Genomic DNA, 26,636 nt, shown 5'->3' on the forward strand with positions numbered 1-26,636 from the left:
CTGTCCCCAAGGTGGCTCAACTGTCCCCAGAACTGTGGTCCAGCTATCAGGAAGGGAGGTCCAGTGGCTCTAATTTCCAAGGGCTTTGTGGCCCGTAAGTCCCCACTTCCTTCCAAGCCTCCTGGTAAAGGCAGGTGTGGGACCACAGCTAGAGTTTGCAGAACTGGACACACAGGTGTGAGGAACAGGCTTTAAGGGAGTCTAGTGAAGCAGCGAAAGAGGAACTGGGCTTGGAATCACAGACAACAGGAATGCAAAAAGGAGAGAGGATGAGCTCAAACACTAGGATGAAGACTAAAAAAGCTATGGTGAACAGGCTGAAAGAGGGCAAGGAAAGGAAGAGCGGAAATGAACAACCTGGAGAGGAAGAGGGGACGTGCACTTCAGAAGGAGAGGAGCAGCTGAGGGTGGGAAGGTGTAACAGAGAAAGTGAGGAGGCAGGAGTGGAAGGAACAGTGTCCTAGGCTGAGGGACTAGCATGTGCAAAAGTGTGACAGAGGATGATATAATGACCAGCTGAGATGCTGGAGGGGACTGTCTTGGGCGGTGGTGGTTAGAGGTGGTAAGGTGAAGTCATAGCTTTATGTGAGCTCCCAAATAAAGCTTGAACGGTCCACTCTAGCTGAAGAATGGAGAGGGGCTTCGAGGGGAGTAGGGTAAGAGACAGGGAAGAAATTAAGTGCCCTGGCCCAAGGTGCAACAGAAGTGAACAACTTCAAGCAATACCTAGGAGGCAGAACTGTTGGGACTTGGTGATTGAATGGACAAGGGAGAAGAAAGAAGGAAGAATGACGTCCAGTGTGGTATATATGTACAATGGAGTATTAGTCATAAGAATGAAATAATGCCATTTGCAGCAACATGGATGGACCTAGAGATTATCCTACTAAGTGAAGTAAGAGAGAGAAAGACAAGTATCATATGATATCACTTATATGTGGAATCTTTAAAAAAATGATACAAATGAACTTATTCACAAAACAGAAAGACTCACAGACTTAGAAAACAACCTTATGGTTACCAAAGGGCAAAGGTGGCAAGAGGAGGGGTAATTTAGGAGATTGGGATTAACACATACACACTGCTATATATAAAATAGATAATCAACAAGGACCTACTGTATAGTACAGGGAACTCTACTCAATACTCTGTAATAACCTATATGGGAAAATAATATGAAAAAGAATAGACACATGCATAACTGAATCACTTTGCTGTACACCTGAAACTAACACAACATTGTACATCGACTATACTCCAATATAAAATAAACGTTTTTTTTAAAAAAGAAATAATGCCATTTGCAGCGACATGGATGAACCCAGAGATTATCATACTAAGTGAAGTAAGTCAGAGAAAGACAAAGATGATATCACTCATTTGTGGAATCTAAAAAATATACAAATGAACTTATTTACAAAACAGAAACAGACTCACAGACATATAAAACAAACGTATGGTTACCAGGGGGGAAGTGGGGGGGAGGGATAAATTAGGAGTATGGGATTAACAGAAACACACTACTATATATAAAATAGATAAACAACAAGGATTTACTGTATAGCACAGGGAACTATATTCAATATCTTGTAATAACCTCTAATGGAAAAGAATACACACACACATATAACTGAATCACTTTGCTGTACACCTGAAACACAATATTATAAATCAAGTATACTTCAATTTAAAAAATAAAATAATACTTTGAAAATAACACAGAAAATATATATTTTTTCAGAATGCCAGGAGATGTACACTCAAAACTGAGGAAATTCATTATGGAAAATAAATGTTGTTGATCTTATGATAAAAAAAGAAAAGAAAAAAAGAATGACATCTAGGTTTTGGGCATGGGCCACTGTTTGGATGGCGGAGCTGTTCACGGAGGTGGGGGACACAGGAGGGGGACAAGGCTGGGGTGAAGTTGCCCATGGTGAGTGCGAGATGCTTGCAGGATATATCCAGGTGGAGCACACAAGAAACAGCTGCGGATAATTATCTACTGCCATGGTTCTCAACCTTCGCAGTACATTAAAATCACAGGGAGCTTCAAAACACACAACACCCAGAACTGAGCCCAAGCCAATTAAATCAAAGTCTGTGAGGGAGAGATCTGGTCATGGGAAATTTTTAAAGCTCCCCAAGTGATTCTGTTGCTCCAACTAATGATGTGGTCTTCATTGCGGGGCTAAAGGATATAGACACTCTCATTCCTATCCTTCATTGGGAAGTCATACTCTCTTCTCTTGGTTTCTACATCTGTAAAATGGGAGTAATGATTCTTAGGTGCTTCACAGGAACACTGTGAGAAATAATTACCATTTGAAAAAGCTTTGAGATCCATGGACGAAAGGCAACATTAAGCATTATTTTTACGAGTTTCACCTGCTTCTCTCCTCATGCTCGCATCTGTGACACGTCACGTGGTTCCATATCAGTGAAAGAGAGGGTTGGGAGGATTTGAATGGAAGGTCAGGGTAACTGCAGTGAGGGGCTATGCAACAGAGGCAGACCGTTTCCTTGGTGACTCTGACCATTTTCCATGCAAATATAACTCCCAGTGCCACATGGAAACACAAGAAGGCCCATAATTACTTTTGGAAGAAATTACTGTTGGAAGGTTTGGGGTTCTAAAACCAAAACACCATGTTTAAGTTTTACTGTGAATTTCAAGGTGCTAAAAAATGTACAGTGAAGACAGTTCCTTTCCCATAAACACACCTTCAGTGCTCCAAGTGTAGCTTATACAGGGTGAGTGGTTTTCTCTCTGGTTATCCATGGCCCATTTCTCACCATTAGCTCACTGGGAATGTTTACAGAGTCCTTCTAATGACCTAATGCTACAGTCACTGACTATATTTTCAAGGCCACAAATCACACCACCACTCTTCCTGCCATCTAAAAAAATTCTGACCTCCAACTGCCAGCACATGATGCAAGATAAGATAAAAATAATTGCTTAAGAGCTTCCTTAGATTTTTTTTTTTCTTTTAGTGCTAACCATGTATATGTGGATGTTAGGCCCAAAGAGTGGAAATATCTGAGCTGGCATGAAGAAAGGCCACTATTCTTTAGGTCACTGAGTGCAGATAAGAGCCCAAACCTAAAGGATTATGATCAGAAAAGGAATGAGACAAAGATATAATTAAGGCTCGGAACACAATTCCTCAAATAGCTATTGTCCAGTAACTTCAAGGCCTGTCTCCCAGCCTCTTGGAGAGAAAATGTTCAGATGGCTCTGAGCTTATCTGCAGGGTGGCTAGTTGTGTCCAGTAAATGAAAAGCTGCTTTGCTCCCCCACTGACCTCTTGTGTTCCACCAGGGGCCTTGCAAAAGCCCTCCCTACTCTGCAACATTTCACAACTGAAAAAAACAAAACAAAACCAAAGGGAAGTTTGTCTGACAGATTTGAACAGGTTTATTCAAACATCCATTGTGTACGGTCACGAAGCTGGAAGAGATCTCAGTTACTGAGTCTGGCCCCCTCCTTTTATAAATGAAGAAACTGAGGACAAGGGAGAGGACGTGCCTTGTCCAACCACAAGGCTTTTTAGAGTCTCCTGGGTCTCAGATGGTTCCCTATTACCTTTGAACTTTCTGAAAGTTAGATACTCCAGCTAGGGAATCACTCGTATATGTCTTTTTAAATTTCAACCCTAATGCTCTAATCTCGGATAAGGGATTGCTTTTGCATTCATTTTCACATATTTTTCTTTATGGGAAATGAACCACACCCAGCAATTCCACTCCCTGCAATCCCACCCCGTCACCAACAACAATTAGAAGCTGTGAAGGAGGCTGAGGAGTTTTAGTCTATTTTGCCGTTAGGCAGATTGACTCCAAAATAATCCTAATCAGATGAACACATTTTTCAATCTGAAAAATATCCACCGATGAAAATGTGGTATTTTCCCTCTGGAAACTCTGCCGCTACCTGTGCTTTTTGTTTATTGAAACAATGTCACCGACCACCCCCCTCCCCACAACAGCCACAGAGCATGAACTTCCAGTCTCTTTCCAGAGGTTAGTTGGATCCATTCTGTATGAAGAAATTGACTTCCCTTGTGAATTTCACGATGGACAGGGCTGCAGGCTCTGGCTGTGGTTTTGTGCATAGCACAGCTATGATTCTGGTTCTTGCCTCATGATGTTAGACTAAATTATCTCCCCAGTCCAGTTGTTTCCCATTTAGCTGAGGGAGTCACAGCCATCACAGGATCTGAGGGCTCAAGAGACCGTTTAGACCAGCCCTCCAACAGAAAGTCATTTCTTTGCCCTATCTAAAAACATCTCCCCAGGCAAAGCTTGCAAGACCTCCCTTAGAAACGCATTCTTTCATCTAACCCCAGTTTTTCTAAGTCCTTCGCGAAGGAATTAAAAAGAATTATTTTTATCCTAAGTTAAAAGAAAGACCTTCCGACAGTTACAGAAAGATAGAGAAGATGAAAAGGCAGAGGGCTATGTACCAGATGAAGGAACAAGAAAAAACCCCAGAAAAACAACTAAATGAAGCGGAGATAGGCAACCTTCCAGAAAAAGAATTCAGAATAATGATAGTGAAGATGATCCAGGACCTTGGAATAAGAATGGAGGCAAAGATTGAGAAGATGCAAGAAATGATTAACAAAGACCTAGAAGAATTAAAGAACAAACAAACAGAGATGACCAATACAATAACTGAAATGAAAACTACACTAGAAGGAATCAATAGCAGAATAACTGAGGCAGAAGAACGGATAAGTGACCTGGAAGACAGAATGATGGAATTCACTGCTGCGGAACAGACTAAAGAAAAAAGAATGAAAAGAAATGAAGACAGCCTAAGAGACCTCTGGGACAACATTAAACGCAACAACATTCGCATTATAGGGGTCCCAGAAGGAGAAGAGAGAGAGAAAGGACCAGAGAAAATATTTGAAGAGATTATAGTCGAAAACTTCCCTAACATGGGAAAGGAAATAGCCACCCAAGTCCAGGAAGCGCAGAGAGTCCCATACAGGATAAACCCAAGGAGAAACACGCCGAGACACATAGTAATCAAAGTGGCAAAAATTAAAGACAAAGAAAAATTATTGAAAGCAGCAAGGGAAAAACGACAAATAACATACAAGGGAACTCCCATAAGGTTAACAGCTGATTTCTCAGCAGAAACTCTGCAAGCCAGAAGGGAGTGGCATGATATACTTAAAGTGATGAAAGGGAAGAACCTACAACCAAGATTACTCTACCCGGCAAGGATCTCATTTAGATTTGATGGAGAAATCAAAAGCTTTACAGACAAGCAAAAGCTAAGAGAATTCAGCACCACCAAACCAGCTCTACAACAAATGCTAAAGGAACTTCTCTAAGTGGGAAACACAAGAGAAGAAAAGGACCTACAAAAACAAACCCAAAACAATTAAGAAAATGGTCATAGGAACATACATATCGATAATTACCTTAAACGTGAATGGATTAAATGCCCCAACCAAAAGACATAGACTGGCTGAATGGATACAAAAACAAGACCCATATATATGCTGTCTACAAGAGACCCACTTTAGACCTAGGGACACATACAGACTGAAAGTGAGGGGATGGAAAAAGATATTCCATGCAAATGGAAATCAAAAGAAAGCTGGAGTAGCTATACTCATATCAGATAAAATAGACTTTAAATTAAAGAATGTTACAAGAGACAAGGAAGGACACTACATAATGATCCAGGGATCAATCCAAGAAGAAGATATAACAATTATAAATATATATGCACCCAACATAGGAGCACCTCAATACATAAGGCAACTGCTAACAGCTATAAAAGAGGAAATCGACAGTAACACAATAATAGTGGGGGACTTTAACACCTCACTTACACCAATGGACAGATCATCCAAAATGAAAATAAATAAGGAAACAGAAGCTTTAAATGACACAATAGACCAGATAGATTTAATTGATATATATCGGACATTCCATCCAAAAACAGCAGATTACACGTTCTTCTCAAGTGCGCACGGAACATTCTCCAAGATAGATCACATCTTGGGTCACAAATCAAGCCTCAGTAAATTTAAGAAAATTGAAATCATATCAAGCATCTTTTCTGACCACAACGCTATGAGATTAGAAATGAATTACAGGGAAAAAAACGTAAAAAGGACAAACACATGGAGGCTAAACAATACGTTACTAAATAACCAAGAGATCACTGAAGAAATCAAAGAGGAAATCAAAAAATACCTAGAGACAAATGACAATGAAAACATGACGACCCAAAACCTATGGGATGCAGCAAAAGCAGTTCTAAGAGGGAAGTTTATAGCTATACAAGCCTACCTAAAGAAACAAGAAAAAGCTCAAGTAAACAATCTAACCTGACACTTAAAGAAACTAGAGAAAGAAGAACAAACAAAACCCAAAGTTAGCAGAAGGAAAGAAATCATAAAGATCAGAGCAGAAATAAATGAAATAGAAACAAAGAAAACAATAGCAAAGATCAATAAAACTAAAAGTTGGTTCTTTGAGAAGATAAACAAAATTGATAAACCATTAGCCAGACTCATCAAGAAAAAGAGGGAGAGGACTCAAATCAATAAAATCAGAAATGAAAAAGGAGAAGTTACAACAGACACTGCAGAAATACAAAGCATCCTAAGAGACTACTACAAGCAACTTTATGCCAATAAAATGGACAACCTGGAAGAAATGGACAAATTCTTAGAAAGGTATAACCTTCCAAGACTGAACCAGGAAGAAATAGAAAATATGAACAGACCAATCACAAGTAATGAAATTGAAACTGTGATTAAAAATCTTCCAACAAACAAAAGTCCAGGACCAGATGGCTTCACAGGTGAATTCTATCAAACATTTAGAGAAGAGCTAACACCCATCCTTCTCAAACTCTTCCAAAAAATTGCAGAGGAAGGAACACTCCCAAACTCATTCTATGAGGCCACCATCACCCTGATACCAAAACCAGACAAAGACACTACAAAAAAAGAAAATTACAGACCAATATCACTGATGAATATAGATGCAAAAATCCTCAACAAAATACTAGCAAACAGAATCCAACAACACATTAAAAGGATCATACACCACGATCAAGTGGGATTTATCCCAGGGATGCAAGGATTCTTCAATATACGCAAATCAATCAATGTGATACACCATATTAACAAATTGAAGAATAAAAACCATATGATCATCTCAATAGATGCAGAAAAAGCTTTTGACAAAATTCAACACCCATTTCTGATAAAAACTCTCCAGAAAGTGGGCATAGAGGGAACCTACCTCAACATAATAAAGGCCATATATGACAAACCCACAGCAAACATCATTCTCAATGGTGAAAAACTGAAAGCATTTCCTCTAAGATCAGGAACGAGACAAGGATGTCCACTCTCACCACTATTATTCAACATAGTTTTGGAAGTCCTAGCCACGGCAATCAGAGAAGAAAAAGAAATAAAAGGAATACAAATTGGAAAAGAAGAAGTAAAACTGTCACTGTTTGCGGATGACATGATACTATACATAGAGAATCCTAAAACTGCCACCAGAAAACTGCTAGAGCTAATTAATGAATATGGTAAAGTTGCAGGATACAAAATTAATGCACAGAAATCTCTTGCATTCCTATACACTAATGATGAAAAATCTGAAAGAGAAATTATGGAAACACTCCCATTTACCATTGCAACAAAAAGAATAAAATACCTAGGAATAAACCTACCTAGGGAGACAAAAGACCTGTATGCAGAAAACTATAAGACACTGATGAAAGAAATTAAAGATGATACCAACAGATGGAGAGATATACCATGTTCTTGGATTGGAAGAATCAACATTGTGAAAATGAGTATACTACCCAAAGCAATCTACAGATTCAATGCAATCCCTATCAAATTACCAATGGCATTTTTTACGGAGCTAGAACAAATCATCTTAAAATTTGTATGGAGACACAAAAGACCCCGAATAGGCAAAGCAGTCTTGAGGCAAAAAAATGGAGCTGGAGGAATCAGACTCCCTGACTTCAGACTATACTACAAAGCTACAGTAATCAAGACAATATGGTACTGGCACAAAAACAGAAACATAGATCAGTGGAACAAGATAGAAAGCCCAGAGATTAACCCACGCACCTATGGTCAACTAATCTATGACAAAGGAGGCAAAGATATACAATGGAGAAAAGACAGTCTCTTCAATAAGTGGTGCTGGGAAAACTGGACAGCTACATGTAAAAGAATGAAATTAGAATACTCCCTAACACCATACACAAAAATAAACTCAAAATGGATTAGAGACCTAAATATAAGACTGGACACTATAAAACTCTTAGAGGAAAACATAGGAAGAACACTCTTTGACATAAATCACAGCAAGATCTTTTTTGATCCACCTCCTAGAGTAATGGAAATAAAAACAAAAATAAACAAATGGGACCTAATGAAACTTCAAAGCTTTTGCACAGCAAAGGAAACCATAAACAAGACGAAAAGACAACCCTCAGAATGGGAGAAAATATTTGCAAATGAATCAACGGACAAAGGATTAATCTCCAAAATATATAAACAGCTCATTCAGCTCAATATCAAAGAAACAAACACCCCAATCCAAAAATGGGCAGAAGACCTAAATAGACATTTCTCCAAAGAAGACATACAGATGGCCACGAAGCACATGAGAAGATGCTCAACATCACTAATTATTAGAGAAATGCAAATCAAAACTACAATGAGGTATCACCTCACTCCTGTTAGAATGGGCATCATCAGAAAATCTACAAACAACAAATGCTGGAGAGGGTGTGGTGAAAAGGGAACCCTCTTGCACTGTTGGTGGGAATGTAAATTGATACAGCCACTATGGAGAACAATATGGAGGTTCCTTAAAAAACTAAAAATAGAATTACCATATGACCCAGCAATCCCACTACTGGGCATATACCCAGAGAAAACCGTAATTCAAAAAGACACATGCACCCGAATGTTCATTGCAGCACTATTTACAATAGCCAGGTCATGGAAGCAACCTAAATGCCCATCAACAGACGAATGGATAAAGAAGATGTGGTACATATATACAATGGAATATTACTCAGCCATAAAAAGGAACGAAATTGAGTCATTTGTTGAGACGTGGCTGGATCTAGAGACTGTCATACAGAGTGAAGTAAGTCAGAAAGAGAAAAACAAATATCGTATATTAATGCATGTATGCGGAACCTAGAAAAATGGTACAGATGAGCCAGTTTGCAGGGCAGAAGTTGAGACACAGATGTAGAGAATGGACATATGGACACCAAGGGGGGAAAACTGCGGTGGGGTGGGGATGGTGGTGTGCTGAATTGGGCGATTGGGATTGACATGTATACACTGATGTGTATAAAACTGATGCCTAATAAGAACCTGCAGTATAAAAAAACAAACAAAACAACTAATACTAAACTTTCATTGGGCTATTTGTATGGAAACATGTTAATATAAATGTTTCAGACATTACATGAAATTTCTAAAAATCTTATATTTGTATTTGTATGGAAATATGTATGGAAATATGTTAATATAAATGTTTCAGACATTACATGAAATTTCTAAAAATCATATTTGTATTTGTATGGAAATATGTATGGAAATATGTTAATATAAATGTTTCAGACATTACATGAAATTTCTAAAAATCTTATATTTGTACTTGTATGGAAATATGTATGGAAATATGTTAATATAAATGTTTCAGACATTACATGAAATTTCTAAAAATCTTATATGTTCTGGTATAATGTTATAAGTAATAATCCTATTTATTACTTTAAAATGTATATCTCAGAAATAACTAATTTTCTTGTCAACTGCATTATTATGAACTGTCATCAAATCTTTAACCGTGGTCATTTTTAAGTCTTTTGTCATTTACAGACAGTTCTGGGTGTACTCTGATGATTTTGCAAATATGTTCCTATAAAAGGGTTTCATCTTCAAGAAATACATGGAAAAGACTGACAAGTACAGGTTTCTGGTAACGGACTGTACTGCTGAACTGAATGAATAAGCATTTTCAGAACTCTAATGAAAAACTGATGAACTCATAAAAGTGCTAACAAAAGATCAAGATGAAAAAAAAAATTAATTACATGGGACTGAGTGAACTGATGAGGATGAGTATAATTTTTGTGACTTTCTGTCTGAATTTAAAAAAAAAAAAAAAATTCCACAAGGACTCAGAGGCAAAGAATATACAAATCAATTTTCACTGCAAAGTAAAGGAGCTGTTACAGTGGAGGATTACTGGACTGAATGTCAATACTATGACATAGTATGAGTGTGTTTCATGTTTGGTAATTGCAATCATTGTTGCTTTTGTTGTGGTCATCCATGTACAATGCTTGGTGTCAGTCGATTTATCTCTTGTAAAAATAAAATACAGTGTGTGTGTGTGTGAAGAAAAAAAAAAAAAGAAAGACCTTCCAAAGATTATGCCACTTACTTTGATGTAGGGGTGTTTTGCACAGGTTGTGCCCCACACATGCGAACAACGCTCCTCTTTTCTGTGTTCGTAGAATTCAGGGTCTCGTAAGATAGCCACCTTCCGTCCTCCGTGTGTCAGGACAAACTCGCTGCACCCTTCCAGCCGCGTCTTATCGTCCGCAGAGACGGGCAGCACGACGGGGATGCTCATGTTGATCACTCCGTCTGTGGACAGAGCCATTCGATGCGTGAATGTGGGATACGAGGTGTGGGCTCCTTTAAAGAGGCCTCAGACGCGCACAATGTCTCTTCCAGACATTTCCTGCAAAAGGCATTAAGACCTAACTCTAACAAGGTTATGTTGGCTGTACTAGTTTCTCTAGCGTCTGTGATAAATCCTTTGAGAAGAGGCTTCTCAAAGCAAAAGATGCAGCGTTTGTGAAAAGTGGGCTGTTTCAAATTGTAGGAGTGGCTTCAGTAAGTGATTTGGAGGACTATGCCCGAGGGGGTGGCTCCCTTCTGAGTTCCCTTTTTAAAATTTGGTCCTGACCTCAACACACTAGGAAGCTTAAAGTCTTTAAAAATCCAACTAGATAAAATAAAGGTGGGCAATGCCCTGCATATCTGCGAATTCCACACCGGCAGATTCAACCACCTCGTGGATAGCGAACCTTATCCAGGATCCACCTTTGGTTGAATCGTGGATGAGGAACCCGCAGATACAGAGGTTGGACTGTGGAGCTGGAGCATCCACAGATTTCGGTATCTGCATTGGGTCCTGGAACCAACCCCCTTCAGATTGGGAGGGATGACTATGATTTCTTAGTGAAGCCAGATAATGTAAAAGAAATCACACAGCTGTTTCTCCCCTTTTGTAATGGTGCCCTAACATTCTAGCAAATATGTCAGGCTTTCAGTTGTACTTACAGTGAGAAAACGGGGGCACAGAATTAAGTGTATAACATTAAAGAATATCAGGGAGGTTTGGGGGGAGTTCCCAAGTTCAAGACTCAGAAGGGAATGAAAGGAAAGTGAGTAAAAAAAACATTCAGCTCGTTACCCAATTTAAGCTCGTACTGCTTGCTGCTCCACCGGCCAATAAATGGAGAAATGAGTTGTTGGGAGAAGGAATAGCAACTTTATTTGGAAAGCCAGCAGACTGGGAAGATGGTAGATTAGGGTCCCCAAGAACCACTTTCCCTGAATTCAGGCTTCTTTTATACTAAAAGGGGAGGGGATAAAGTCAAACATTTTCTGGTTCTGGTCAGACTCTGAGGGGATGTTAATTTCTTCCTCCCTGAGGTCATTCACAGGTGGGCTTAGTCAGGATGTTTTCTGTGAGCTAAACAAAGGTCTTTTAGCTTAAACTTCATCACATGAGAGGCAGGGTTCCCAGAGATGGGCCATTATGTATAATTTAAGTTTATAGGCAACATCCCTTTAGGGATTAACTTGTAAAAGCAATAGAATAAAAAGGTTAAAGTAAAAGAAACAGATCCAACGTGGAGTAAAATTTGTTCTTCCTTATTACAAACTCAGGATTTCCAAAAGAGGAAGCAAATGCTGTTATTTATGGATTGGAGGAAATGTACCATAGATTAATGAAGTCTTTTAAATCTAACTTTCAAAATCCAACATTTAGACCACTTCTGACAGAGTTAAAGATCTGAGATCTGAGTTCTGTTCCTTTGGGGCATAATACTCCCCCATTAGCTATGAAACAAAAGTCTACAGGCATATCACTTTGCACATTTAAAATACTGTCCAAAAGTTACTAGGACATAAAGAATGTCACAGGATATATACAGCAACTTCCAGCAATAAAGAAATCCCATCCATCATAAAATCCCACAACCTGCTCTGGGAGCCTCATAAACAACAAGGAAGATACTGTACACAGAAAGTATGAGTTTCCTCACTCAAGTAACTCCTTTGTTTCAAAGTTCACAGACAATAAGAGTAGTCCAAGCAAGCCCTGTGCAGAGAGCTCTGAACTCAAAGCCAAGCAATCTCCTATTTACTACCTGTGTCACTCACCTTCTCTGTCCTCAGTTTCTCCACTTGGAAAATGGGATCATAAATAATATGTATATCCCTGCGTTGCTGGGAAGAGGCTTTCTGTGGATAGCATGACCACACTGCTTACAAAGAGTGCCTTGACCAAAATAAAGTAAAACAAGATGCAAAGCAAAAGGCGGGTTGGATGCTGGCGGAAACCCAGCTCTGCCTGCAACGTGCTTGCGGTGCTGCCTTCCATCAATTACTCTGGGCTGAAATCCAAAGAATACTCCACTTGCTTGTTGCCATCGCCTCCTTTGGTCCACTAGGTTCCAGCACAACGTAGCCTCTGATCCACCTTCATCTTGGCCTTGAGTGAAAATCCCAACTAAGGAAACAGCACTACCTGACAGGTTGTCAAGAGACTAATCTGTGGGATGTTGTGGGAGTTCTACCAAGTAACAGTGCCAACTGATCTCATACACCTGTAGCTACAACTCCACACAGGTAAAAGCAGATTTACTGGGGTTTCCCTATCATCTTAATCAACTTTTCTAATACATAAAATTATCCTACAATTTAACTCTGTGCTGAAATAGCCTCCATAGCTTTAAACATTGACTCGGGCTTTCGGCCTTTTTCCATCATGTGCTTCGGCTCTGGTGGGAACCACCCTGATTATTTTACTGCAGTATAACTCATTTTGGAAGAGAGTATCGTAGTGTTTTAGCCACAGTTAGTCCAACACTTAACTTCATGTTTAATTGAATAATCTTGATTTTGCTTTAAATAATTTTCAAGCCTGTTGTTTTAACCTTGTAGCTATGCTTATCATTTGTTTGGGACTATTTCTGGGCAAAAACTAAAATACTTTATATTGCTTAATTAGCCTTTTTCAAGGAAAAACAACAATGATGAAAACAATACTCAAGATAAATGATATCTTCAGAATTTTACCTTTTTCTTCTGGTACAGTGCAGAAGTTTAGAATTGCAGCGAGTACGTGTTTATTCCCAGTTTTATAACTATCAATCGTCATAGCTTGAAATTAAATTCATGCATAATTACTCATCACAAATGAAGTACAATTATCCACAATCCAACCAGGTGCATCCACTTTAAATTGTATCTAAAATTGATTTATCCTTCATCAATTAAAAATGTTTTATAAATGCAATAGAAAAAAATTTCCAGATTTGTGAAACAAAATGGGGACCAACACTCAGTAGAAGTAATTAACAGAGAGGATCATAAATTTTTAAAATCTCAGGAACAAAATGTGCAACAGAAATTTAGAAACAAGTTTAATTTGTTAGCCAGATAAAACATTATAAACAACAGCTGCATCTGATCCAGAAATTTCCTGTTACTTGGACTCCTATCAACAGAGGAATGCAGCATTATTCTATTCTAACTGGTTGGATCATGAACTGTTAGCAATTCCAACTGGTTCATTTAGATTTTTTTTTTAGTTATGTCCTTACCATTTCTAGTTAATATAACATATCTAATTATAATAATTTAACTACTTATAAAGTTAAAGTACATACCAGGAGGGAACATGCCTAGAGAAATACAAACACAATTAAGAAACATATTGTTTTCAACTTTCCACCAAAATAATAGTAAAGCAACAATGACAAGGAACAAACTCCTACTATGAAGTTTCATACATACAACATACAAAGATACGGAGCTTTTTGTTACTGCTATTTCTAAAAATAGAGCATATGTGACAGCAAAAAGCTGGTGAAACCAGAATTTGTATTGAATACTGTCCAATACAATCCAAAAGCATTTTTAAATAATTATGTTTTTAAATAATTATAACATATGTCAATAGCCCCTCCAACTTAAGCAAGAAGTTGTCTCTTACAAATATGTGATGTTATAACTACTGTCAGATGATTCCAAACCAGGCTTTGGGAGGTATACAGGCAAACTGCTTTAGAACGTCCTAGAATTCCAGATGTTTACAGGACATGAAAGTATGCCCATCCCAGGAAAACCTGGATTTGAATCCAGGCTTCGAGTGAGTTATTTAACCTTCCCAATACTTATTTCCTCATATGGACAAAATACCTTCACAGTGGTATTATCTGGATTAAATGTGATGTCCTGTGTCAAGCACCAGGGTCAGAACACATTATGTGCTGAATAAATGCTGGCAGTATATAGAAAAGCTCTCAAGCCCTGCCTTGGAAAGTCAGAGCCGCAGAAGACTTGCCATTAAATGATCAGGTCTCACAAGGCTGCTATGTCTTAACCCTACTTGGATGCCACCAGTCAAGAACATAAGCTTGAGGTTCCATTTGTAAATTTAGATGTGACATTTATCATTGGAGGATCTATGACAGCCCCCCCAAACTATATATCCAGTGAGAAATAAAATAATAATAATACACTGACATGAAAATAGATCCTTGAGTAATATAGGGAGTAACTCACACTATATAATCATCAAAATCACTAAAAAATTTTTGACTTTGCTTTTGGACTGAGTAGACTAAGCTAATTTTATTTTATTTTTTTACTGTAGGGGGAAATTGTGAACCTTTGAGAAAATTAAAACCAACAAAATACTTTCGGAAGACAGGGTCAGAATAGAAACAATTTTACCTGCAGATTGTAGGTGATCAAGAAATGTGCAATTGTTTAATGGTAGATGAAAATGGCCACATGTCTATGGCTACAAAAATTATTTCAAATTTTCAATGGTGGTGACTCAAACTTCATAAATTGGTTAAAATTAAATGATATCCATACAAATGATACCTTGCCCAACCTTCTGATACAGAGAGACATCATTTTTGGAATTTAACCGTGTCTACTCAGTCCAAAAGCCATCGAGTCAAGCTCTGTCATGAGACTGTCATGGTGTGGTAGAGGGCAGTGTTTCAACCAGTTTTCCCTAGACACCCTCAGGGCTGCTGTCCAGGTGGGAGAAAGACAGCCCACTTCTTCCAAAGGAGCAGTTCCATTTTCATCTGTTGTATATATTGCCTCAGATTTCACTGAAATAGTTATGACTCGAAAAAAAAAAAAGTTTGACAACCACTGATGTGGCGGGAAAAACCCTCCGGACTAGCGTTCAGAAGATGAACTGCACTGCCTGTCCCAGCAAGCTCATATTTGTCTTCATTATCTATCTCCAGCAGCTAGAACAAACCCTGACATCCGAGGACACTCAATAAATATTTATTGGCTAGCTGATGAACATCTTATCTGTGCTACTTCCAAACGGATGTGACTAGAGATAAGCTACTTGGTCTGTTCAAGACTTTGAAGTCCTTTTAATTTTATGCAGTGAGGGGGTTGTTAATATATGGAACATTTACTATTGGACCAGGTACTGTATTCTTTTAAACATTCAACATCCCATTGAGGTAGGTACTATTATTAACATCCCTATTTTACAGATGAGGAAACTGAGGCCCAGAGAGTTTAAGCAATTTGCCCTGAACCCAGACAGTTTGGCTCCACAGCTCACTCTTATCCACTATGATATTCTGCCTCTACTTAGGTAGAGGTGGGCAGCATGTTACATCCCTGGTATGTATTTTTATTAATTGACTTACGTAGGAATTAAGGAGGCTTCTGGAGGGTATGGGGAGTTTTGAAACCTAACTACAACTGGGGTTGCTTTACGCCCCATTCCCCAGACAGAGGCACAAACCTAGAACACGAACATCTTTCTCAGGAAAGAACATCTGATTTGATTTTTCTTCCTAGAAGGTTTGCAGCCCTGCTCAGTATTACAAATTCAGTATGCCTCTATCCTATCCCTCCCCCACTTATCAGTTATTCCCCAAGATCTTGAAATAAATAAGTTCTATTTGATAAGGTCAAGACAGTTCTAGGAAGGAAATGATCAGAGAAGGATCTGGAAGTTTTCTGAATGAGACATCCTTCTAACCTTGACAGGAGCAGTTCTCTAAAAACCATTCAGCTTCTGCCCAGAAAGCTTCCTTAACACCCCCTATTAGAGTTTAGTGGATGAAGCCATCCTAATATATTTCACATATGGGCATGAATATCGACACCTTATTATCCACCAAGGAAAGCGGCTGCTGCAATAATGTTTGCTGGAGGATGGGAGGCATCCTGTAAGTCAGCAATGAGTGCTGAGTTCATCCTGGCTTCCCCAGGATGGTCCAAGCAGCTGCCAATGGTACTTCTGACTGTCCACTGCCTTCTGAATATCAAGGCCAGCAAAGGGCAGGTGGAGGTGAAAAAGACTTAACCTTCTCTTGGCTTTGTGTGCAAGTCAAACCTTTATTTTATGGTGCCTTAGCTTTAAGTAATCAATAATCCTTAGAGGATAACCAAAAAAAATCCTAAAAATGGAAGCTTATACATAATTGGACACACCATAAATAATCTAAATATTTTCACAATAGGATTTACAAACCAAGGATTAGCATTTCTTGTTCCTGTGAAAACTTCTGAGAAATATTTTTTTCTTTAATAATAAAGAGTAACAAACAAAACGAAAAAACAAAAACCCATACCGTCTAGCAGGGTGCCAAAGTGTATAACCTGCAAGTACTCCTTTTCCCGCATAAAACCTTTGAGGGGAGTGGCCCAGCCTTCACTCAAAACTTGGACCCACTGAAGATCCAGCTGCAAAACACAAAAAAGCAGGTGAAATTTCCATAAGCTCCGTTTTCCAGCCATCTGGCCCCAGGGCAGTCCATTCTTATTCAGTTGACAGGAGAATGAAGGCAGAACCTTTTATGATTTAAGCGTTTCCATATGTAATGCTGACCCATGATCTAGGGGCTGGAGAAGTTTGAGTCTAGAACTTTCTGTGGGAGAGTGGTGAAAAGATTTCAAATTGGGATGATTTCTTTGAACACTTTAGGCTGTATCTATCCTTACAATGTGCAATTGTGTTGAAGATTCACTGTTCATTCTTTTTTCCACAAAAACTCTGGTTTGGCTACATTTTTTTCACCAAATGTGTTAGTTATTTGACTGAACTGAGCAAACCATTGACACTAAGATAAATGTCCAGGGACTTCCCTGGTGTCACAGAGGTTAAGAATCCGCCTGCGAATGCAGGGGACACAGGTTCGAGCCCTGGTCCAGGAAGATCCCACATGCTGTGGGGCAACTAAGCCCATGTGCCACAACTACTGAGCCTGCGCTCTAGAGCCCATGAGCCACAGCTACTGAGCCCGCGTGCCACAACTACTGAAGCCCGTGCGCCTAGAGCCCGTGCTCCACAACAAGAGAAGCCACCGCACCACAACGAAGAGTAGCCCCTGCTCGCCGCAACTAGAGAAAGCCCACGCGCAGCAACAAAGACCCAACGCAGCCAAAAATAAACAATAAATAAATAAATTTTTTTAAAAAAAGACAAACGTCTAAAATTCTTAGCGTGATACTGACAGGCCTTCAAGCTCTGGCCCCAGGGGCTCATGTAGGGATGTCCACCTGCCCCCACTCCCCACCTGGGGGCCTAGTCACCCACAGTGCCAGACAGTGTGCAGTCTGAACACACACGTGGTTTCAAGCCCATCCTCCCCTCTACCTGAAAACCCTGTTCGTCATTTAAAACCCAGCTCAAAAAATAAAAATAAAAAAATAACCCCCCCCAAAATAAATAAATAAATAGATATAAATAAAAATAAAACCCAGCTCATGGGTCACTGCTCTGAAATCTTTCCTGTCACCCCTAGGATCAAAAGAATTAATCGTTAGATTCTTTGAAGTTCTTCTGTACCTTGCAGACCATTTTGTTATTGGAACTATTATTCCACACTGTAATTATAATTATGTGTTTCTCATCTGCCTGGAGCATTGGAAAACTCAGAATTTATTGTGTTTATAAGTTCACCATGACTTACTAAAGCCTGGGTCTTCATGAGCTGAAGCACATTCCCAATGTACTCTGCCTCTTAAAAAAATGTCCAGGGGCTTCCCTGGTGACGCAGTGGTTGAGAATCTGCCTGCCAATGCAGGGGACACGGGTTCAAGCCCTGGTCTGGGAAGATCCCGCATGCTGCGGAGCAACTAGGCCCGTGAGCCACAACTACTGAGCCTGCGTGTCTGGAGCCTGTGCTCCGCAACAAGAGAGGCCGCGATAGTGAGAGGCCTGCGCAACGCAATGAAGAGTGGCCCCCGCTTGCCGCAACTAGAGAAAGCCCTCACACAGAAACGAAGACCCAACGCAGCCAAAAATTTAAAAAAAAAATGTCCAAGGTTTTAATGGATACCAAAAGGTTACCAGTGAAGACCTGATCACCTTATATGAACCAACTAACACTAACCAGTAAACAGGCAAAGGCATCTGCAGGGCTGTTTGCTGGGATTGCATCGTAACATCTTCTAGGTAGCAAAATCAATGCAACCAAAGCTCCCTCTCCTCAGACTGGACTGTCCCTGATGAGGGAAGAGTGGGATGTGCAGAGCAGGAAAAAGATCAAGGCATTCATGTCACTTTAGATCAGGGTTGCTTCTTGGTTTCTTCAAATTCCTTCTCAATGGTCCAAGAAACACCTGTATTCTGGACAAACTATTTTCTCAGCAACTGCCAACAAATAATTACTGCCTAATGCTTGCACGCTGGCATAACTGAAGGTATAATGACAACCATATAAAACTGTCCTCTGCAAATATATAAGTTACGTTCCCAGTCTGCCTCTGTACATGGCATTGATCAGCTGCCTTGTGGCAACACTTGATGAGAGATTTTCTTGAAGAAGAGGTAAAAAAAAATTGGCAAAATGAAGTGTTTTTCTTTATAGGCATTGCATTTTCCTTATGCCTACCTTCCTTATTCATTAAGAGTAATTGTAAATGGATTATAATGACTGACATTAAGCCTTAGTCTCCATTAGCCAGTGTGCACCCTCTTACCTTGGTAATTGATAGCGAAGGGAGCACTTCGGCCTCAGCTCGGACTTGGTCAAGTTTGTTTTCTGGCACAAAGAGTTCATGGATGCCTTTGATTATAGTGTGGGGTACAATGTTCTGAAATGAAGCAGACTTGGTAACAGTTTGGAATGAAAACTATAAAAAGAACACTTCAGTAAACAGATGATCTTTCATGACTGTATAAAACTATTAAAAAAAAAAAAAAAAAAAAAAAGACGTTCAGTCCACCCACCTGCTCCTGTAGAAGTTCCACCACCTGCTGCACACAGTCGCTCACCGAGGACAAATTGGTTTTAAGCACAAGCTCAGGAGTTTCAGGTTTCTCATAATCGGAATCAATACCCGTAAACCCTGCAAGGCAGAAGGCTGAAAATCACATCTGCACCAACAGAACAATCTTTTTACTCAATAAGACATGACACATGTTGCAATAATGTTTTCAACCGCTGTATTCAGATTAAAACAGAAAAGGTCAAACAGCTCTCCTTGCCCTCTAGCCATAGATAAGAACATATACAGCTGTGTTTTCAATACAGAAAGCCCCGATTATCAACAAAATCTGTCTGAGTCCAAGCCCTCTGCAGCTGATTAGTATGGAAAAGGAAAACAAGTTGGAGGAAAACTGAAAGATTCCTCCTCCACACAGGCACATACACATATCCATTTTAGTTCTCTAAACTTGATTGCTTGTGGCTGGGGTGATAGTTCTTGAAAAATACAAGCCCGCATTTTAACTAGCCCACGGACATATTGAAGATATTACGGTTTGATAAAAAGTTGTGTGCACTATATGCAATTTTGGAAAACAGTTTTTGAAACTTCAGACAGATTTCTGGGCACAGACTAATAAGAATTGGTGGCATAAGTAAGTGGCAAAGATACCGCTGAACTGGCTCTCCTACCTTTGATCTCCCCAGCTCGGGCCCGTTTGTAGAGACCTTTTACATCTCTGCTTTCACAAATGTTTAGAGGCGCATCTACAAATATCTCAAAGAATGGCAGTCCTGCAGATTCATGGATTTTGCGGGCATTCTCACGATCCTGGAAAAAAATTACCTTTAAGAATGTAAGAAGAGGGACTTCCCTGGTGGCGCAGTGGTTAAGAATCCGCCTGCCAATGCAGGAGACACGGGTTCGAGACCTGGTCCAGGATGATCCCACATGCCACAGAGCAACTAAGCCTGTGTGCCACAACTACTGAGCCTGCGCTTTAGAGCTCACGAGTCACAACTACTGAGCCTGCATGCCACAACTACTGAAGCCCACACGCCTAGAGCCCGTGCTCCGCAACAAGAGAAGCCACCACAATGAGAAGCCTGTGCACCACAACAAAGAGTAGCCCCCAATCGCCACAACTAGAGAAAGCCCACGCGCAGCAACAAAGACCCAACACAGCCATAAGTAAATTAATTAATTAATTAATTAAAAAAAAAAAAAGAATCCGCCTGCCAATGCAGGGGACACAGGTTCAAGCCCTAGTCCGGGAAGATCCCACATGCCGCAGAGCAACTAAGCCCGTGCACCACAACTACTGAGCCTGCGCCCTAGAGTCCATGAGCCACAACTACTGAGCTCACATGCCACAACTACTGAAGCCCGTGTGCCTAGAGCCCGTGCTCCCAACAAGAGAAGCCACCGCAATGAGAAGCCCGCGTACCACAACAAAGAGTAGCCCCCGCTCACTGCAACTAGAGAAAACCCACGTGCAGTAACAAAGACCCAACGCAGCCAAAAATAAATTAAAAAAAAAAAAACTTGGCAAAGAAAAAAAAATTAAAAAAAAAAAGAATATAAGAAGAGGTTTCATAATGAAATTCTTCATCACAAAATACTGTGTGCTCTGGTCTTCCATGACCTTAAGATAACCCTGGGGTTTGAGCTCTTCAGAGGTGTCAGGAAACTAGCCCTTTAGAGAAACTCCAGAAATTTCACTCTAGTAAACAACTCTCCCAAGTACTTTCCAAAAGAAAAAAAAAGCGAACAAACAAACAAAAAAAAATGGGAAAGAATCCCAACCAAAAGACAGGGCTGGCAATATTAGAGCAGTTCATTCAAAGGATGTGTTCAAAGTACATAGTGTCTTATATGTAATTCACAGAAATGTCCTGTTTTAAAACAAGAGGAGTAACACTCCACCTCGTTGATTTCAACGTTGAACACACATAACCTGATGCATTGGTGAGGAACTGCTGTTTTCTTTAGTAAGCTAAGCTCTCTGACTTTTTGGAGAAATACTGGCTTGGCCAAAAAGTTCGTTCGGGTTTTTCGGTTAAGAGGGACAGGCAAACCCGAAGGAACTTTTCGGCCAACCCAATAAAATTACCAAGCTTTGGAAATTTTTCTTGTTTAACTTTCTCTTCCTTTCAACTCTGGCCAAGTGTACCTTACCACTGTGAAAGTGGAAGGGTTTATGTCACCTGGTGCCCTCGCATCTGGAAATGAAGGGACTCTCTTTATATAACCAATATTAAAGAGAGGAAATTAGGGAGCGAGTGGGGGAGGGAGAGCCAGTGGGGGAGACTGAAAGTATGACATTCCTCTGTCCTCCCCTCCGCTGGCTCCTCATCCTGGCAGCTTGAGAGCACCGGCGCTGTGCGTGGCAGTTGTGTGCGTTGCCAAAGCATTTTACCTTCGCAAAAGGAGAAATGAAGCTGGTAATGCAGACCAGACCAGCGTCGGCAAACAGCCTGGCCACCTCAGCAATCCGGCGGATGTTTTCTTCTCTGTCCCAAGGAGAGAATCCAAGGTTTTTGTTGAGGCCATGACGGACGTTGTCCCCATCGAGGGAGTAGCAAGGGATGGCGTGGGAGACGAGATTCTCCTCCAGAGCAAAACTGATCGTTGTTTTTCCAGCACCAGAGAGACCTGTTCAGAATGGGCAAGACAGGACAGGCACTGTCTCTGACTGTTTAAGATAATAAATTGTGCTCTGAACCTAATTGTGAACTGATCCTAATTTTTACCTAATTCAAGCATAATTAAACCCTCATTACAATCACTGGATTGACCTCAAATCAAAACCATTCAAGTCTAGAAAAAGCAAAGTTTACTACAAGTCAAGTACTAGCATTTCTTTCAAATCTTGAAATAACTATTTGTCCCTTGTTAGGATTATAGCCTTTCAAAGCAAAAGGGGTTCATCAATAGGGAGACCTTGGCAGGCTATGTATGGTCCTTGGTGTGTTCTGCTTCTGAGATGGGCTGGGACCTGGGACCCTTTACCAGAGTGCTTGCACCTGGACAAACGTCTCCTGGAGCAACAGAGTACAAAGAAACTGTAAGGGACTAAAAATACCTGCACGCATCCACAGCTGGGGCAAATTATAAACAATAAGATGCAAAAAGGCCAGAAACCAGCTGCCATTTCTGGGGTGCAGGGAGCAAAAGCAGGGTACTGTGCATGATTCCTGCACACGGCACCACCACCAAGGGGGTCAGCTGACCGCCTAAGCCGCCCCTCCAGCCTGACCACCCATCTGCCCCTACTCGCATCCCATTTAAGGAACCGGTTTGCCCCACCTCAGGAGTGAGCAAGGGCAACTGTTTCTTGTTTTCGCTCCCTCATGCTGCAGCAGGGACCTCAATAAAGCCTTGCCTGAACTCCTTGTCTGGCCTCTTATCAATTTCTATTGATTAAGGAGTCCAAGGACCTGAGTTGGTAACACTTTGCCCGCAGAGTATTTGATAGATTAGAAAGTTGTGCATACAAATTCAGATTATGGCTTCTCTTGAAAAAAAATCAGAGGCTCCGGCAGTGGTGTCCTCATATCCCCTTATGAGAGCAATCAGCTGGAGGGAAGGACAGCCAGACCTTGGAGACTGGGAGGCCCACCTCCCTTGTAGGTGCTGCTAAGCGCCCATCTGACAAGAGAACCAACATACTCTCCTTTTGTTTTCAAGATTTTCCAAAATGATTCTCAAAACATAAAGATGGAGAACCACCCTGAGCTACGCTGTAGATGTAGTTAGAGTTGCCATATACTCTTAGGTGTCTGGAGTCTTTACATGAGAGTGGAGTTACAAGGTGCCTTTTACCATGGCTTCAAAGCACAGTGATTGGGAACACACACTATAATTTCTACATGAGGGAGAATGTAAGGAGAAAGGGAACGAAATGCTACCCGCCAAAATTACTTAAGAGCTCAAAATCTGAACCACCCTGGAAAAGGAGCCCTCTAAAAATTCAGCTGTTCTAAAGATCTCTGAACCTGAAGAAAAATGCAGTTGATGCCAAGCCACTGTCAGACAGCACCCGGAAGAGGAAAAGTCAGGACGGGGGCAGAAAAGAAAGTCAAGAAATTGTTAATACAGAGAAGACAGCAGGGGGAAAGAGGAAAAAGAAAAAGTAAGAGTAAAGAAGGGATGCAGGACAGACTTGGAAAGAAAGGTGATATATGAAAGGTAAACAAGTATTTTCCATATTTTTAGTTATGTTTTAAAGTCATGCCCTTGGCTTTGACAGAGGATCATTAGAAGAAGTGGCTACGTGAAGAATGTGTTGGCAATCTTTGTAAATCAAGGCATTGTCTATTACATCTTATGTAATTCAGTTTCATTTGGATAGAAATTAATGTGATAAATTCCTCTTAAAAGTTATGTCCAGTTGTGGGGTAGGAGAAATGGGACTCCTGAATCTCTGGTACGTTCTCTTGCATCAGAAAATGAGAGAAACAATAGAAATTTCTAACACAGTTAGCTGTATTAAAATAGATCATTGGAACATTTATTTTAATACATTGACGTAACACCAATTACATTTACTGAGAGTTTTACTAGGGACCAGGACTTGTGCTAAGTGCATATATGCTTTATTTCATTTTGTTCTACCTATACCTCTATGAGGCAGGTATTATCTTTATTCTCATTTTACAAATAAGGGAACCGAGGCTTAGAGAGGTTGGTTGGCTTGTCCAAAATCACACAGCTAATGTAGGTGAAGCCGGTACCCAACTCCAACTCTCTAGATTTGAAGTATTTGGTTTCTCCTGATTTGCCTGGTCAATATCCAACATCTGTAATATGAGAATAAAAAATAAACTAGGAAAAGATGACTTTCTGAGAGTAAGAAAAGACAGAGGAAGTATACCCTTGCGATTTTTTTTTCTCTTCTACCTGTTCTTTTTGTCTTTTCAAGGGTGTTTTACATTAAGAAAAATGGACTCTGTGGGTATATCCTGATTCAAAATTTGGACAAACACATGAAGGCAAACCATCTCATGAAGGCAAACACATAGCAAGAGGAAAACGTCTGGAGCACGCTGTTTTATTCACTGCCGCACGTCACGTCTCTCAGAGGAAGCGAGGGAAACATATCAGGAATTGCGGCAGGTGAATCTGCCTTCTAGAACACAGCAGCCTCCTTGCCCTCTGTCCAGCCTCACCCTGGAAGCAGGGAAAGTTGTTCTTCCAGGGATGAATGAAACCCGGAAACCAAGGGCAAGTGCCACAGGCACTAGGAAATAACTTGAAAGAGAAGAATGAGGCTGCTTTAGACAGGAACAGGAAAGACTCAGAATAGCAAGAAAAGACGCAAGGCAGGTCCTCGCTTGTTGTGTTGTTTAGAACTATCTTCAGGTTAGAATAAATTAGTATTTGTGAGCAAACAGTAACACGTAAGTTGATTCATAACCTGGATAAACATATCTTTGCATCTGAGTTCATCTCCATATGAAATATTATGTCTACGACATGAACCTGTTTTTTTCTTTTGAGTCCAGCCTATGTGGGACCTGCATTCCCAGGAATCAAATTCCTCTACCTTGTACTCAAGAGTATAAGGTAACAGCCGAGGACTAATTCCAGTTCTGTCACTAACCCTTAGCTTTGACAGTCTGGGGCTATAAAAACACAAGAAAAGGGAGATTCATTTGGTCACCTCGGTGGGAATGAGTTCTTTTTTTATACACAAGGGACAATACTCAGCTACACAGAAAACATTAGTTTTGCTTCTTGCAGAGATTTTAATTTTTTAAAATAAGTAAAATAGCCCCCTAGAATATTAAAACATCAGAAAAGAATAAAGAATATCTCTAATGGACAGCCAAATGCTTGATGTCAAATTAGGAGAGCCCCATTCATAACTGCCAGTAAATGTGTTTAGGCATGAAGTTAAGAATTACAGAATTCCTTAGAGCTGAATGGGAATGTCATAATCAACTTGTCCCATCCTTTCCTGCCAAAGAGATGAAAACAGAGAACTAGAGACATTCCATGACTTGATGGAAGTCCTATTTCTCACTGATGGGTAGAGTTAGGACTAACACCCTAGCTTTCTATTACAGCTCTCAGCCTCCTTCTAATGTTGAAATACACATGTAATATATATGTGACACTATCTTCCTAAAAATTGTGTGTCAGCATCAGTTTTCCATTAAAAAATATATAGATCTCAATACAGCATACCTGTCAGCCACACGGTACATCCTCGGAATCCACCCCTTGTTCCAACCACCTGCCCTCTCTTATTCCTGCTCACATGATGCGCCTGATACACAACATTGGTGGATTTCTGCTGGGTCTCCTACAAAACAAGAGCAAGCGCAATATTCAATTAATAAAATAATAAATCTCATATTTATACATATGATAAAATAATAAAATAACAGATTACATAAATAGTCTTCCCTAACAGAAACTCCTTTTTTTATAATTGGCATACAGAGTAACATTAATTAACTCTACTAATTTAGAAACAGACACTGCCTTTAGCATACTCATCACCGCCCTTTGAAAGTATAATTTGAATGAGGCAATTATTGATGCAATGTAAAAGTTCTTGTTCCATGACATATTAAAATGTGTACCTTTAGGTAATGGTTAGGGGAATGTCTTTGTTTCTGTAAATGCATGTTCTTCCCAAGTCCCATGGGCATGAACTGAAAACAGCCCAAATACTCCAGCCACTGAGGAAATAATAGGGTGAGGCTGGTTGAGCTCCTCTCTAGAGGGCTGGGAGAGGCCCCGATCACAGAACAAAGAGTTAGAGGCCATTATACCCCTCCTGCTCCCACCCAGACACAGACGTCAGCAACTTGAGAGTTGATCCCCGAAACAGGACTCCTTTTTCACAAGTACTGAAATCTGCTTCCACTTTCCCAAGGGTCAGTGTATGAACTTTTTAATCTTTCAAGAAGGCCTGAAGAAATGGAAATGTACCAGTTATTAGTCTTGGAGGCTAACTCAAATCTCGAATGTCTTTATTTTGGCTGTAATAAAATCAGCCCCGTGAGGGCACAGATTATCTGATCCTGACCCTAAACTCTGACTGGAAGGTACATGTCTGATGAATAA

The 26,636-nt window shown here is 40.1% G+C and overlaps 1 protein-coding gene across 6 annotated transcripts in view; it reads right to left on the reverse strand.

Annotated features, from left to right (window-relative positions):
• The window catches only part of PAPSS2 (3'-phosphoadenosine 5'-phosphosulfate synthase 2), a 203,454-nt gene that overhangs the window by 8,739 nt on the left and 168,079 nt on the right, over nucleotides 1–26,636 (reverse strand). For 4 of the 6 annotated variants that reach the window (XM_059901010.1, XM_059901011.1, XM_059901013.1 and 1 more), the window contains 7 exons: nucleotides 25,749–25,866; nucleotides 21,976–22,211; nucleotides 20,249–20,387; nucleotides 19,579–19,697; nucleotides 19,329–19,442; nucleotides 16,976–17,087; nucleotides 10,486–10,691 (listed from right to left, as the gene is read on the reverse strand). In XM_059901010.1, the coding sequence (XP_059756993.1) occupies nucleotides 10,486–10,691; nucleotides 16,976–17,087; nucleotides 19,329–19,442; nucleotides 19,579–19,697; nucleotides 20,249–20,387; nucleotides 21,976–22,211; nucleotides 25,749–25,866 (1,044 nt within the window). Of the gene's footprint in view, nucleotides 1–10,485; nucleotides 10,692–16,975; nucleotides 17,088–18,898; nucleotides 18,976–19,328; nucleotides 19,443–19,578; nucleotides 19,698–20,248; nucleotides 20,388–21,975; nucleotides 22,212–25,748; nucleotides 25,867–26,636 lie in introns of those variants that run through there. The other 2 variants (XM_059901014.1, XM_059901017.1) reach the window with 2 other exon arrangements.

This window comes from Balaenoptera ricei, chromosome 16, assembly GCF_028023285.1.
Source record: "Balaenoptera ricei isolate mBalRic1 chromosome 16, mBalRic1.hap2, whole genome shotgun sequence".
Lineage (NCBI taxonomy): Eukaryota > Metazoa > Chordata > Mammalia > Artiodactyla > Balaenopteridae > Balaenoptera > Balaenoptera ricei.